The sequence below is a fragment of the Podarcis raffonei genome, chromosome 2 (assembly GCF_027172205.1).
Source record: "Podarcis raffonei isolate rPodRaf1 chromosome 2, rPodRaf1.pri, whole genome shotgun sequence".
NCBI classification, from domain to species: Eukaryota; Metazoa; Chordata; class Lepidosauria; order Squamata; family Lacertidae; genus Podarcis; species Podarcis raffonei.
The window spans coordinates 105476345-105491610 of NC_070603.1; the positions used below are offsets into that span (position 1 = coordinate 105476345).

A 15266-nucleotide genomic window follows, 5' to 3' on the forward strand; every position below is an offset into this window, starting at 1 on the left:
GACCCTTTGTAACTCTCTTAGACCTACGTATGAGGTGCTGATCCTCTCTGCTCACTGGTCCAGTCTCAGGACTCTTTGGAGAACTAGTTCCAATGGTAAACAGTGGTTCATCCTTCAGTTGTGAAGGCCTATCTATTGTGTGAGACTTCCTCTCAATGACTGTGACAACTGAGCTCTCCGAGCTATCAGTGTCATCACTTTCTGTACAGCTGAAATCAGTGAAATCATCATCATCTGAATCGTCCTCAGTGGGAAAAGTGTGTACTATCACTCTCTCCTGTTCAGGAGTACTCTCTAGAAATTTTGTGAGAATCACCTGACCAGATTCAGACAAAATTACTCTGTAGAGACCCTTTTCATACCCCACAAAAATGCCTCTGGCATTCTTTACTCCACCTGGAGCTTCTGTTCTCACATGAGACCCAAAAACCTTGAAATGGGCAACAGAAGGTTTCCTGTGGAACAGTTTCTCAAAAGGAGAACTTCCCAACTCTTTTGAAACCTTTCTCACTTTCGTATAACAGTACGACATCAGAGACTCGGCCCAGTACTCATGTGGCAGATGTGAACTAAGCAATTGCGCTTCCATCCCCTTTTGCAATTCTCTGTTCACCCGTACACAGACACCCCTATTCCACGCTTCCGCTGAAACAGAAACCTTGTGTCTTATTCCCTTCTTCTGCAGGAACCTCTGGAAATCCTGTAAAAGAAAAATCTGCTTCTCATCTGTGAATAGACAATCAATGTTAGCATCATGCATACTCTTAACTTTGTCACAAAACTCCTGAAACCTCTCCAAGGCTTCCTTTGGCTTTCTCAACACATAAACCCAGACATAGTTAGAGAAATGATCCACACACACAAGATAATATCTTGCATTGCCTCTAGATGGTTCTAGAGGACCAATCATATCAGCATACACCCGCTGAAATGCTCTGTTGACTCCGGTCTTCTTCTTGCTCACACCTGCAAGAGAAACTAGGTTAGACACAGATGAATTACATTCCATGTAATCACTTTGTGCAAAAGTCAACAAATAAAGTCCATCCTTCTGTTTGGCAGAAAGATATAACTCTCCATCTTTGTAGATCTCGCAGCTCTCAGCATCGTAGGACAGTTTTAGTCCTCTCTTTGCAATCTGCGAAACACTCAGCAGATTGAACTTCAATTCAGGAACCAAGTAAACATTGTTTATTGTCAAGTCCAGACTCTTAAGATAGACAGTCCCCACGCCGGCCGCTTCTAGCTCCTGACCATTGGCCTGTGTCACAGTGAAGCTTTGCTTCTTAAACGTTGAAAAGAGTCCTCTGTGTGGGGACATATGAAACGTGCATCCAGTGTCAATAACAAACGAGTTCCCAACATCTGGCGTGGTTCCTTTCGCCATCAAAGCCTTTGCAGGTTCCACCATAGGCTTGGTGCGACCTTTGCCTGACGCCTCAGGCTTTGCTGAGCGGCCCTTCGCTCCTTTTGGCTGACGTGGCTTCTTGCAGCTCCGCTGAAGATGCCCAGCCTGTCCACAACTGTAACACTGGACAACATTCAAAGCTACAGCATTCTTTCCAGTAGCCTCATCGGTGGGGGAATTAGAACTCCGTTCCTCCCTCCCCCTGTCCTTTACTTCCAGTGCAGCATGCCGGCTGTGTTCATCTAGAACCACGGCACTCAGGGGCACTCCCCCCTTCTTGGCATCCATGCTGAATCCAAGGGGCAGCTTTACACTCAATCTCAAGCCAGCTTTCACTTTCCAAGCCAGTAAACCTCCAAAAGTCTTTGTTTACTGCTTCACTGGCAGGCAAGCCTTTGGGCTGTTTTTTTTTTCAAAACCCTTGCACAGCTGCGCAGATACACTTTCGATTTCCCAGGCTCTTCTTAGGCCACTCAGTAACTGGCAGACGTTGCCTAGCAACCTGCTCAGGACGGAACTCCTTATCTAAACCACAGGAATTCCTGGTATGCAAGCTTGCTCTTTCAGAGCTTGTTTTTTTCAAACGCAGCTCTTTCTTGTGAACCAGAAAATAAGCCTTTCTGCGTTCATTTTTTCTAGCCCGAAATGCAGCATACCTTGTGAGCATACACTCCTCTCGGTGTCCAGCTGTCTGTTCTGTTCAGCTTCTGGCTGCAGGCAGACGCTTTCTTTATCTCCTTAGGTGCAGAGGATGGCAACGATTCATCGACCTCTCACCTCTCATGCAGATTCTCACAGATCTGATAACCATCGGTCTGCTACCAGTTGTCGGGATCAAGCCATAAGTCAGAGCCTCCAGCTTAGCTCTTAGTCCAGAGGAATTTGGCCACCCTCCAGGTGCCCGGCTTGATTCCTTATGACCTCCCGTCTGCGACTCCCGGCAAGATCAAAGGAGGTCTCCAATCGGCGATTCTCCTCAACGTGAAGAGAACACACCAGTCCTCCCCCACCTCCATTCCCGGGGGGGGGGGGGAAAGAGACAGACAGAAATATATTTACATGTCTTTATTCCTGTCGTTCAGCAGTACAGAGAAACCATGTCTGCACACTCTGCTTCCCACTGCAGAGAGAGAATAAACTCCTCCCATGTACTTCCAGTACAGGGTCATGTGCTGCTCTGAGGTAACATCCGGCTCTCAGAGCACTTTACAGACAGTCCCAGTTTCCCACGGGACAATCCAATAACACCCGCATCCTGTTTACCATTACAGCCACCTGGTGCTTGCTTCTGCATTGCTCCTTTTTCGTAACAACCTGTTCTTTCCTTTTTCCATTATCTTAGCCCTTGTTTTGGTATGCTCTGCATAAAGAAAAATTTAATGTCTCGTAAGGGAAAGTATCAGGATGTCCTGGTCTGTTTCCTTGGCAAGCCTGAATATAGTGCTATCGGGAAGATCTGAGCCTCTTCCCCGGGGTCACCACCTACCAGGCAATCTTGCGTAGCTATATTTGCACAAAGGCTGCTTTGATACCTTTCACTTCCTCCTTGTTTGACTGGGGAAATGAGCCACAAGTGTACAGAGGCAGCTCAAAATCCATCCTACTTCTCTTTTGTTTCATGGATCCCTGAGACTACTACTCTTGTGGATTTGCAAGAAGTAAAAATCTTGTCTAACAGCAGTTGGATCTTTGCAGCATGTGGAGAGCGGGGGAAGCACAGGAACATATTTTTTTGACAAACCTGGGAGTTTAACTTGATTTTATGGGTAGACTAGGTAATGGAGTATTGATAACTGTGTAAGACAGTTTCCGGGGGGGGGTAGCTATTTTTGTATCTTGCATCACTACCATAACAGTCTCATGGCACCTTTAAAGTCTAGGGGTGAGATCAGAAGGCAGTGGATGCAAGTTCTTCCTCCGCCCTCTGTAGCTTCCACAACTGGCTCTGAGCATCCCTACAGAGCATGTTTGGGGGGCTGCAGGAGGAAAAGGAAGGGGAAGTCCTCCATGCGCAAGCAGAATGCCAGTCTTAGACTGTATTGCCCTAGTTTCGTTATGGCACAAGCTTTCTTACACACACATGGCTGGGGTTTTTTTGTAGTGGAATGCAGAAAATGACAGACTCTGTTAATTATGTTATTAATAGCTGCCATTCACAGAAAGCAGCGTTTAACAACAGGCATCTTGGCATTGGTAAGCCAATTAACATGCAGTGTGGTTTCAGTCCACAAGTGACAGGGTTGAACCTCCTGATGTGTTGAATTCAGTGGTTTCACATTGCAGTTTCCTTTTGAAGTTCTTTTGTTCAAGGCTGGTCACCTTAAAGTTAGTGACATTATAGCATCTAGGGAAGCTGAAATGTTCCTCTGCTGGGTTTTAAAAAAATATTTCCATTTCTGTTAAAGATTTGTGCCCATTCATGCTTTTACATAAAGTGGCCTGGTTGTCCTACGTAGAATGCATTGTCAGCAGTTGACATATTTCATGTTATTTTTATTTTATTTCTTAAATTTATATTCTGCCCTTCCTCCCGAAGAAGCCCAGGGCAGTAAACAGATCCACAATTAAAAAACTGAAGCATTCTGAAACAAACACATATTTTTCCTGCTGTGTGTCAAGTTAGGGTGTACAATTACATTAAATACATACACTTCAAAGGCAGCAGACCTTTTGTGCATGAAGCAAAACAGGACAGAATGGACCTGTGATTGAATGCCGATGAGACTGAAACGAGAACCCATCTCTACTCTGAATTAATAGGCTGATGAGCATTTGTGCACAAGTGGTCAAACTGCAGAAATGGTTGTCATGCTGACATTTAATTTGTTCCATGACGTATGGGCTTGGGCTCAGAAAGAGTGTAAGCAGCAGCTGGAGTAAAAGCATCTCCATCCCTGTTTGTTGAGACCAAGTGATCACTTCTTTTTCTGCATTTTTATTATAGTACTATACTCAAATATGGTTTACAACCCATAGAAATAGGCTGTACTGCCTTTAAAGTTTTTTTTTATATTGTTGTGATAGGGTGATGTAAATACTTCCATAAGTTAAAATTATAAAATTGCATTTTATTTATTTGTTTGTTTAATATCCCACCTTCCTTCCAGGGCAGGACTCAAAAGCAAGGCAGCTCACAGCATACATTAGTTTAAAACCAGGCACAACTAAAAACATGCATGAAATATGAATATTTAAAAGCAGGTAAATAGGAACCCTGCATAATATACATACTACAAATGTTGCCATCTTTTTTAACAATTCAGAATCGATCTAAAAACAAGCTAACAAATTTTTGCCGTTCACTTATAAATAGTATTTGCATATATTTTGTTGATTTTATCCTCTAACAAGAAAACAAAGCCACCTGCTATCAACTGCAAGAAACCCAAGACAACCTTAGCAAAAATATCATGCACAAATGCCACGAAAGCCATGTAAAAAGTGCAACTGCTGAATCCTGCCCTATGGAACCTGTCTCTGCACAACAGCACCCAAACCACCAGACTAAGACATTTCTATTTACCCAGACTTTTGGTAGTTAAGGTAGCCTCTAGGGTGGGGTAGGACCTGTTCTAACTTATTGTGCTGTTGCTTGAGCATTTTAGGAGTTTTGTTATTGGACATTGTGTTTAAAAATTTCCAGCTTTTAACTGATTTTATCTATTTGCATTTTATCTTAAGTTGCTTTGAGCCTTTATTTTGTATAAAGCAACTGACAAATGGTGATAGTAGTAGTAGTAGTAGTAATAATAATAATAATAATAATAATAATAATAATAATAATAAACCAACACACGTCCAGTTGCTCATCTTTATTGCTGCCCTTTTCCCACATAGTCAACAGTTTGCAAGTTAATCTCTAGTTTTGAATTGTGAATTGCTGTTGATAGTGGTTACAATTTTAAAAAGTATTTTCATACCAATGGGTTGTATTAAATGGAGTCATTTTTAGTTACTCATTCTTCTGAATGTCGCAACATCCGGAGAAACCGGGCGGAATGGCTTTGAGCGTGAAATTGAGGTGCAAGTTGTGGGGTGCTTTTCTGTAAGGAGACTGAGGAACTAAAAGACGCCACAGTGACGTTTCTCAGGGCCTTGTTCCTGTTTCAGTGCATGAGGAAGAACCTGAAGAAACAAAAACTTCTTCCATTGCCTATTAATTCCTGCTAATCAGTTTTGCAGGCACCTACCTCCTATGAGAGGAGCTGGTTCCCAAATCTGTGCAGATGCAACCCTGCAGGTACACTTTGATATGAAACCTTTTTAAACCACCCATTGCAGAGTACTTAATTCTCCCTTGAATGTCACTGGAATCAATGGAGTCTTGGGCAGAGCTATTAAGTTAGCTTGGTACGGTCAACCTTACGAAATGCTTTCTTCTGCTTGCATAATTCTTCCAATATTTCAGTTATCAAATCTGGAGTAAGGGGCCTTCGCTAGTGCAGGATTTCCCAAACTTGGGTTTCCAGCTGTTTTTGGACTACAACTCCCATCATCCCTAGCTAGCAGGATCAGTTGTCAGGAATGATGGGAACTGTAGTCCACAATCAGCTGGAGACCCAAGTTTGGGAAATCTTCCGCTAGTGGGACCCGTTAGTTGAATCCTGCCCATGCTTTTGTTCTTGGTCTTGAGACATAAGTGGAAAACTAAGTAACATGGTGGCTAAGGGGAAGAACATTTGAGAGGGGTAGATATTTGCTTTTCCTTGGGAATGTTGGTAGCATTGTGAAAATACAAATTGGCCTTGTTTTGTAGATATGGGAGGTAGATATGTCCTTTCACAGGGATGTTTGACACGTTAATTTAATCTGGTTTCTCCCCTTCCTTTCCTTCTTTAGGTGTCCCATGCAGTTGCTAAGCTTGTATTAGTTAGCTTCCACTGGCAAATCTCAGAAATTTTGGAAAGGTAAGCACGTCTTCAAGCTGTGGAGCATCATTACTGTGGTTTTCTTTTCACCGCCCTTGGAGTATCATATTTTCTTTTTCTTTGAGCCGTTTCCAGAGTTGCAATCCTATGAACACTTGGTATTGCACACTGGGGTTTAATTTTCAAGCAAGCAGATGTTGGCTACTTTGAAAATTGAAAAAAAGGATAATGATCCATGACTGATGAAGAATATGGTTCATTGGCCGGCCTGGTATGGACAAAAAACAAGGGGTCCGTGTGTAGGCTAAAGCAAAAAAATCAAAAACGTGCACAAAAAAGCTGATTTGAAAATTCAATTTATGTGAATAGTAGTAGCTAGCATAAAACACCCGTTTCCAAATATATCCATCATCAGTGTATATACATATTGCTGTAAGGCCAAACACACAAAGCAATTAACATCTGTTCAATATACCGCTTATAAACATTTTAAAACCATAAGGCCCTGCTGATATAAATAATAAATTTCATTAATACAATAAAAGTTATATAAAAATACTCCAAAAGCTACTACAGCCATAATATAATCACTTCAGCTAATAAAGCACATAAATAATTGTTGCATACCAATCTTATGATCATACAAGCCTCACTGAAACAAAAAAAACTTTCCTGGTGCCCTGATCTTAATGTCAAATCCTTTTGTATCTCAAGCTATACTTCTACACAAATTTAATTGGTTGCAACTCTGTCTGTTTTTGCGCATTAGCATTTGATGCTGAATACACTGCTACAGTGGTACCTTGCGTTAAGTACTTAATTCATTCCGGAGGTCTGTACTTAACCTGAAACTGTTCTTAACCTGAAGCACCACTTTAGTTAATGGGGCCTCGCGCTGCCGCTGTGCTGCCGGAGCACGATTTCTGTTCTCAACCTGAAGCAAAGTTCTTAACCTGAAGCACTGTTTCTGGGTTAGCAGAGTCGGTAACCTGAAGTGTATGTAACCCCAGGTACCACTGTATTCACATAAATTGAATTTTTCAAATCAGCCTTTTCGTGCATAGCCTTGGTTTGGGACAGGATTTCCCCCCAACCTTATATCATAATGACCTGCCTTCCTTGGTGGCTGTGATGCTGAATAAAATTATGAATGTAATAATAATAATAAATTTTATTTATACCCCGCCCTCCCCAGCCAGAGCCGGGCTCAGGGCAGCTAACTCCAATAAAATCACAGTAAAAACAATAAGGGGGAAAACAAAACAAAAAACCAGTTTAAAATACAAGTTAAAATACAATTTAAAATGCAGCCTCATTTTAAAAGTATCCAATAAATCAAGACCATAAGGGGAGGGAAACATAAGAGTCAGACTGAGTCCAAACCAAGCCAGGCGGAACAGCTCTGTCCTGCAGGCCCTTCGGAAAGATGTCAAGTCCCGCAGGGCCCTAGTCTCTTGTAACAGAGCGTTCCACCAAGTCGGGGCCAGTACTGAAAAGGCCCTGGCCCTAGTTGAGACCAGTCTAACCACCTTTTGACCCGGGACCTCCAAAATGTTGTCATTTGTAGACCTTAAGGTCCTCTGCGGGGCATACCAGGAGAGGCGGTCCCGTAGGTACGTAGGTCCTAGGCCACAGAGGGCTTTAAAGGTCAAAACCAGCACCTTAAACCTGACCCTGTACTTCACCGGGAGCCAGTGCAGTTGGTAAAGCACTGGATGAATGTGATCCCGCGGCAAGGACCCTGTAAGGGCATTCTGCGCGTTTCCCGCTGAAATCTGTAGCTCTTGTTTCATCAGCTCTGCAGCTATGGTTCTGTGCTGATTTGAAGTTTTAACTCTTCCTTCAGGCACAAGTCCAATTCTGTCCAGTTGCTAGTGGAAGCACGAGTTCAGCCTGCCTCATCCAAACACGTGAGTAACGGACTGTTCCGGCATGCTTGATGCTAAAACTCCTTGTATAGTTCCCCAGAGACTGGTTCTTGCCTCCTTGCCTGCTCTCTGCTGGCTCATGCAGTGCTGCTCTTGTGGGTTCAGTAATAAAATTCTGGCGTAAAGCTATGATCCTGACCTTTTGGATCTGGTCGGATCTGTCAGATTTTGCCGCAGAAAGCAGTCAAATGCACTTCAGCTGCCAGTTGTTGTACAGCAGTGGTGGCCAGGATCTGTAGGGTTTAATCTACATAGTAAAGGATTAGTTCTCTGTTATCATCATCAGTTCTTGAAAGTTACCCTGAACTATGTTGTTTTAAGAGTATGGCTAACCAAGCTACTAGCTCTGGAAAGAGGTTGCTTTTCACTTTCAAGCAGAAAGGTCTTGTGTATCCAGAAAGCTCTCTGTGATTAGGAAAAACCTGGCCTAGTTGACTTGGAAAATGGATTAGATAAGCTTCTGGTTCGTAGATTTAACCTTTTTACAAGTGTGGTTGGGACATTTGCACATCTTTGGGATCTCTGTGAGCAGAAAGGTATCTCTCTCATGCTCTAAACAGGATGTGCAAGTTGGAGGGTTCTTTTGAGCTACATTCCAAACCATAAATGAGCTTGTTGGTAATGTAAGTAATTGCCCTGAGATCAAAACCAGCCTCGCTGTCCTACTGCCTCACAGAAGGCACCCAATAGTGTGCTGAGCAGCTTGCTCAGCTCTTCACTATCTGAAAGATCAGGCCTTATATTGCTTCTCCCCTTTTACTTGAAATATATTTAGTTGCTCTCAACATGTCTTACCCTATAGAGATTATGGGACCTGTGAACCTGCATAGGTTGCTGAACTACAACTCCCATCATCCCTGAACATTGTCTGTGCTGGCTGGAGTCGATGGGATTCAGAGTCCAAAATCAGGGAGGGCCAAAGGTTCCCCAATCCTGATGCAGAGCAATATATTTTTTTTAGAACAGGGTGGTATATAGTTATTGCAATAGCTGATCTGTTGTCCACTTGCTACCCTGCAGTATTGATGTAATTAAGGTAACTGCTGGAAACTGCAAATCCAGAGACTCTTGAGAGGAACAGCTTCTTTTGCCATTGGCAGATAAGTGGGCCTAACTGGTACAAGTGTCTCCACGGATCACAATTAGATTCCATATACTTAAGCTCACTTAACATACATTGCTATCAATAAAAGTGTATCAATATGTAGAAGCCCATGTATATTCTCCAATGCTGGAGAATTGTTAACATTGTTTGGTAGATCAACAAGATATAACTGGGCACAAAGGGTCTCAAACGTGAGCTGGAGATGTGTGGCTAATAAACATGCATTTAATATAAGCAACATAACTTTAATGAATGAGTTGTCAAATGAATGAGTTGGTGGCTCTGTTGATATGCTTGTTTACAACTGTTTTTCCACTGTTTTTATCTGATCCAGTTATCACTGCTGCAATATTCCCTCTTTGATGTTCAAGTCTGAGTTTGAGGATTAGCTAATAAAGGAATACCCCCTTCTAATCATTCTTGCTGCTGATTTATTCTGTAATATGAGCAACGTGAAGAAATGGCTCCCTCTTTAATCTGGCCACAGAGTGAAACCTAGTTTGTCCTCCTCCCTGTTTTTAATTCATCCTCCCATTTGGCCAAGCCCTTGGGGGATAGCCGTTAAATCGATTCTGAAAAGAACAGTGAGAAGCAGTTATCAGAAGCTCAAAGTGACATGTGAACAGCATAAATTAAATGGGTGCAGTAATCTACAAGCCAGCGAAGTGCGAATGCATCCCAAGAAACTACAATGTGTTGCATTTCGTTCCATTCTTGCTACCAGTTCCCACGTAGGGTGAAACGAGAGAAACGTCGCAACTCATCCAGACGGTTTGCTGCAAACTGCAGTTTGGGCTCTTGTCAGTAATTTTAGCTTTCTCTCCCTCCCTTCCCCCTTTTCGAATCCCAGGCCATGGTACATTCCTCCCAGCACTGCGCGGTGTGTATGCAGTTTGTCCGAAAGGAGAACTTGTTGTCTCTGGCTTGTCAGCACCAGTTCTGCCGCAGCTGTTGGGAGCAGCACTGTACAGTTCTCGTCAAGGATGGAGTCGGAGTGGGTGAGCTCAGAGCAATGTACCCCTTCTGTACCCCTTCACGTGTCTCTTCCCTCCTATCTTCTTTTTAAAATCTTTTCATAATCTTACGTGAGCAGAGGTGGGGAGCCTGCGTCCCTCCAGTCCCCGATACATGGAGCGTGGCTGATCCAATGCCTTAAGTTGCATTTATTTATGTTTTTCACCCCAGCAGTTACAGAACTTGTTGTGGGACATCGGTCAGTCCCACGCAGCCTTTTCTGTAACTTCCTGATCTCCACCCACAGATTCAGTCATACAGTCAACTGCCTTAGTCTTCTCTGTTCTCTTGGTTCAATACTTCTGGTGACAGAGAGAGAGAGAGAGATAGAGAGAGAGAATATAAACATAAGCCAGTATGGTGTAGTGGTTAAGAGCAGTAGTCTCGTAATCTGGTGAACCGGGTTCGCTTCCCTGCTCCTCCACATGCAGCTGCTGGGTGACCTTGGGCCAGTCACACTTCTCTGATGTCTCTCAACCTCACTCACCTCACAGAGTGTTTGTTGTGGGGGAGGAAGGGAAAGGAGATGGTTAGCCGCTTTGAGACTCCTTCGGGTAGTGATAAAGCGGGATATCAAATCCAAACTCTTCTTCTTCATCTTCTTCTTCTTTGTCACTGGTGACACAGTAATGAGGTCGTCACATGCAATAGCTCCTCTGGCTTTTTAAACAGGTGTCTCCTGCATGGCTCAGGACTGCCTGCTCTGGACTCCAGAAGATTTTGTGTTTCCATTGCTACCTAGCGAGGAGCTGAAAGACAAATACAGACGCTACCTCTTCAGGGATTACATTGAGGTATTGTTTGCTGTTTTACCATCAGGGTGTTCTGCGTGTTCTTCAATGCCATGGAAATGCACATACAGTGGTACCTCGGGTTAAGAACTTAATTCGTTCTGGAGGTCCGTTCTTAACCTGAAACCGTTCTTAACCTGAGGTACCACTTTAGCTAATGGGGCCTCCTGCTGCTGCCGCGCCGCCGGAGCACGATTTCTGTTCTCATCCTGAAGCAAAGTTCTTAACCTGAGGTACTATTTCTGGGTTAGCAGAGTGTGTAACCTGAAGCATCTGTAACCCGAGGTATCACTGTAATACATTTCTGTGAATTAGCATCATTTCATTAAAACTCATTGTCCTCTATCCTGACAGATTCACTTAGCTGCCAAATGCTCCATTTTTACTCAATCACTATAAAATATAAAGTTATCCAATCTCTTTATTTTATCAAGGCTTCCTTATATTTTTAAAAAATTCCTTGGTTTTTTTTCTTAAAAAAAACCACGCCATTGATGTACATGAAAAAAGCAAATACAGTGGATCTATACCCCCACAAGAGATTTAAATACTATTTCTTGATTATTTCTTCCACTTGATAAAGAGAAGAATTGCAGTTGTTTAAATCAGTTTAATTTCTTGAATGAATTTACAGCTGACCTGAAGGGATGCTAGATAAACAACTGTAGCAAGAAATATGGGCATAATATCAGTTTCATAAAGCAGTTAGAAGAAAACAGTGTAAATATAATGTATGGATCAGACTGGCTGCCAGGGCACATTAAAAAGCTTTTTATCTTTATTGGAAGTCTGCAGGAAAATTTTCCATCCTTTTTTTCCACAAGGATAACAAGGACCTACATTGGGTCTTCCATAGGTTAGATTTCCAATATGATATGATTGACCTTTTTACACATGATAAATCATAAGTAATGGTTCTTTCCCTCTCAGCTGGGCCAGTTTCTAATACATGCTTGTGGTGGGTTTCTTTGCAGAGCCATTTCCAGCTGCAGCTCTGTCCCGGCGCAGACTGCCCTATGGTCATACAGGTACAGGAGCCCAAAGCTCGCAGAGTGCAGTGCAATCGATGCAATGAAGTTTTCTGGTAAGAAAATTAAACTTGAGTCGTGAGCAGAGGACAGCAAGGCATGAGTTTTCCTTAGTCAAGGAACCGGAATAGTCCAGAGAGGGAGACTTGAAAAAAGCTGCTTAGGCCATCCAGTGCAAAGTATATGTAAATAAAACTTGGTGAGATCAAATTGCCCGTGCCAAATTAGCTCTCAAGGATGCTTGTCCAGTCGAGCTTTGGAAGTGTCCCTCGTGGCTAAAGAAGCTTGCAAACACAGCTATACACAGCTACCTCTAAGGCAGAATTGTCAATGGCTGGCCAAATTGATGTATTAGGGATACGGGAAACTGCCTTACACCAAGTTGGACCAGTGGTCCTTCTAACTCTGTTATTGTTGACACTGACCGGCAGCGGCTCTCCAGAATGGAGTCCTCCTCAGCTCTCCCTGGAGATCCGTGGATCGAACCTGAATCCTTTTTCATGCCAAGTATGTGCAGTGCCACTGAGCTACAGACAATCCCCATTAAAGTTGTGAGCGTTGAATGAACACCCAAAGGAGATGCTACAACAGGGGTATGGACCTTTTCTCGGCTCGAGGGCCACATTCCCTCATGGTAAACCTCCTGGGCAGGGCCAGGAGCAAAAGTGGATGTGTCTCCTGTCTTTTGTACCACATTGACTATGTTCCAGCCCCCAAAACTCCACACATCTTGTCAGCCTCCATCCAGACAAGCGGGAGGCATTATTGCAGCTCAGTAACACATTGTAAGCAGGCAAAAGCACTCAGAGAAGCCATGGAGCAGGGCTGCTGAGGGGTGTAACCTGGGAGAGTCTTGAGGACCAGGTAGGGCTGTGTTTGGTACTCCAGGTCTGAGGTTCCTCATCCCTCTGCTACCGTAGAAATAATTTGCCAGGAGTGCATGATGGCTATTCACAATCAAGCCTCCCTGATTGGATGGTGCAGTCTTCAAATAACCTATCCTTAGTGAACTGTCACCAGAGGGATGGAATAAGAGTAGGGAGAAGAAGTGCTTATAAGGACTTTGAGGAACACAGCAGTACTTTACTACAATACAGTCGTACTTGGATCCCAAATGCCTTGTTGCTTGGACGTTTTGGCTCCCAAGCGCCGCAAACCCGGAAGTGAGTGTTCCGGTTTGAGAACGTTATTTGGAACCCAAATGTCCGACGGGGCTTCCGTGGCTTCTGATTGGCTGCAGGAGCTTCCTGCAGCCAATCAGAAGCAGTGCTTTGGTTTCCGAACGTTTTGGAAATCGAACGGACGTCCGGAACAGATTCCGTTGGACTTCCAAGGTACGATTGTACATAGTGACAAATGGGTAAGGCTGTGAATACACTGCAGAAAAAAACCAGAACGCTGCCATCAGAGGATGGAGTAGGGGTGAAAGGACTTCGGGTAGTGCAACAGGGTTTCCCTCCCCCCCCAAAAAAAAAATCCTTGATGGGGGCAGCAGGTGAACCCCTTGAACAGTGCACAGAGTGAAGCGAGGTGGAATTGTTCCATCTGGCAAGCTGAAACGCTTACACAGACTATATGATTGCCATAGTGCTGCAATGAATTCCTCCCACTGTTTTTTTCTAATTGGTCAGGGTGGAGTGTGTGCGTGGAGTGAGGAGGGTCATTGTAGCCCTGTTGTCTGGCTCCTGGAAATTTCACTCAGCCCTTCCCCAGAGCTTACATGATACATGATACTGCTCACATAACCTGCCCCAAGCTTAAAGGTAAAGGGACCCCTGACCATTAGGTCCAGTCGTGACCAACTCTGGGGTTGCAGCGCTCATCTCGCTTTATTGGCGGAGGGAGCCGGTGTACAGCTTCCGGGTCATGTGGCCAGCATGACTAAGCCGCTGCTGGCGAACCAGAGCAGTGCACGGAAACGCCGTTTACCTTCCCGCCGGAGCGGTACCTTTTTATCTACTTGCACTTGGAGGTGCTTTCGAACTGCTAGGTTGGCAGGAGCAGGGACCGCGCAACGGGAGCTCACCCCGTCACGGGGATTTGATCCACCAGCCTTCTGATCGGCAAGTCCTAGGCTCTGTGGTTTAACCCACAGCGCCACCCGTGCCCCATGCCCCAAGCTTCCCTTGGCATAAACAAGAGCTAAAAATGCATTTTGAGTTTGGATTCTTTCATTTTTTTAAATTGAGACTTGCAAGATACTAACTTTTGTTGCAGTACCAAATACAGGTCTTTCATGGGATGTGTGTGTGTGTGTGCATGCACCCTACCAAGAGTCTGAACAGTGCTTGTGCAGCATTACAGAGAAGACATAACACTGTGTATGAGTCCCTTCTTTGCTCCTTTTTTTTTTTTTTTTTTTGGTTGCGTGCAATATGATTTCTGGAAAGTGGACATGCCTTTCTCTTTGTTTTAAGTTTCAAGTGTCGGCAGATGTACCATGCTCCCACAGATTGTGCCACCATTCGAAAATGGCTCACCAAGTGTGCAGATGACTCTGAAACAGCCAACTATATCAGTGCTCACACTAAAGATGTAAGTGTGTGTGTGTGGGAGTGACCTTTCCGTTTATAACTTGGCTCCTTTTGAGGTTTTTTCAATGGGGGGGGGTGCAGCAAGCTGCTCTTACATGCTAGATGCTTGTTTATAGTTTTCTCTCAAACTGTTTTCAAACCAGTTTCTATAGCTAATGTGCGCTGTGTTCTAAATAGAGAATGATGAGTATAGAACATTTCGCCCCCTATCTAGTGCTGTCCCTTCTTTCATTCTCATCTCCATCTCCTCCTAATACATGACTCACCAGTGCCCACCAAGCACACTAAAGGCGCAGTTACACAAAATGGAAAGAAGGTAAAAGAGGTGGGTGGAAAGTATTGGTCTAAACTTCCTGTTGGCATACCTGATGCCTATCACTTCAATCTCTCAGAAAGGAGAACCAGATCTTATTTACATTTTCCAGATCACACCAGAGAGGAGTTAGACAAGTTAGAACAGGGTTTCCCAAACTTGGGTCACCACATATTGTTGGACTACAATTCCCAGCATCCCAGACCACTGGTCCTGCTAGATAGGGATGATGGGAGTTGTAGTCCAACAACAACTGGAGACCCAGGTTTGAGAAACC

General features: G+C 43.9%; 1 protein-coding gene across 4 annotated transcripts in view; it reads left to right on the plus strand.

Annotated features, from left to right (window-relative positions):
- Nucleotides 1-15266, plus strand: part of ARIH2 (ariadne RBR E3 ubiquitin protein ligase 2) — a 41107-nt gene that overhangs the window by 14139 nt on the left and 11702 nt on the right. For all 4 annotated transcript variants that reach the window (XM_053378404.1, XM_053378406.1, XM_053378407.1 and 1 more), the window contains 6 exons: nt 6248-6315; nt 8123-8186; nt 10160-10307; nt 10996-11117; nt 12089-12198; nt 14560-14677. In XM_053378404.1, the coding sequence (XP_053234379.1) occupies nt 6248-6315; nt 8123-8186; nt 10160-10307; nt 10996-11117; nt 12089-12198; nt 14560-14677 (630 nt within the window). The remainder of the gene's footprint in view (nt 1-6247; nt 6316-8122; nt 8187-10159; nt 10308-10995; nt 11118-12088; nt 12199-14559; nt 14678-15266) is intronic.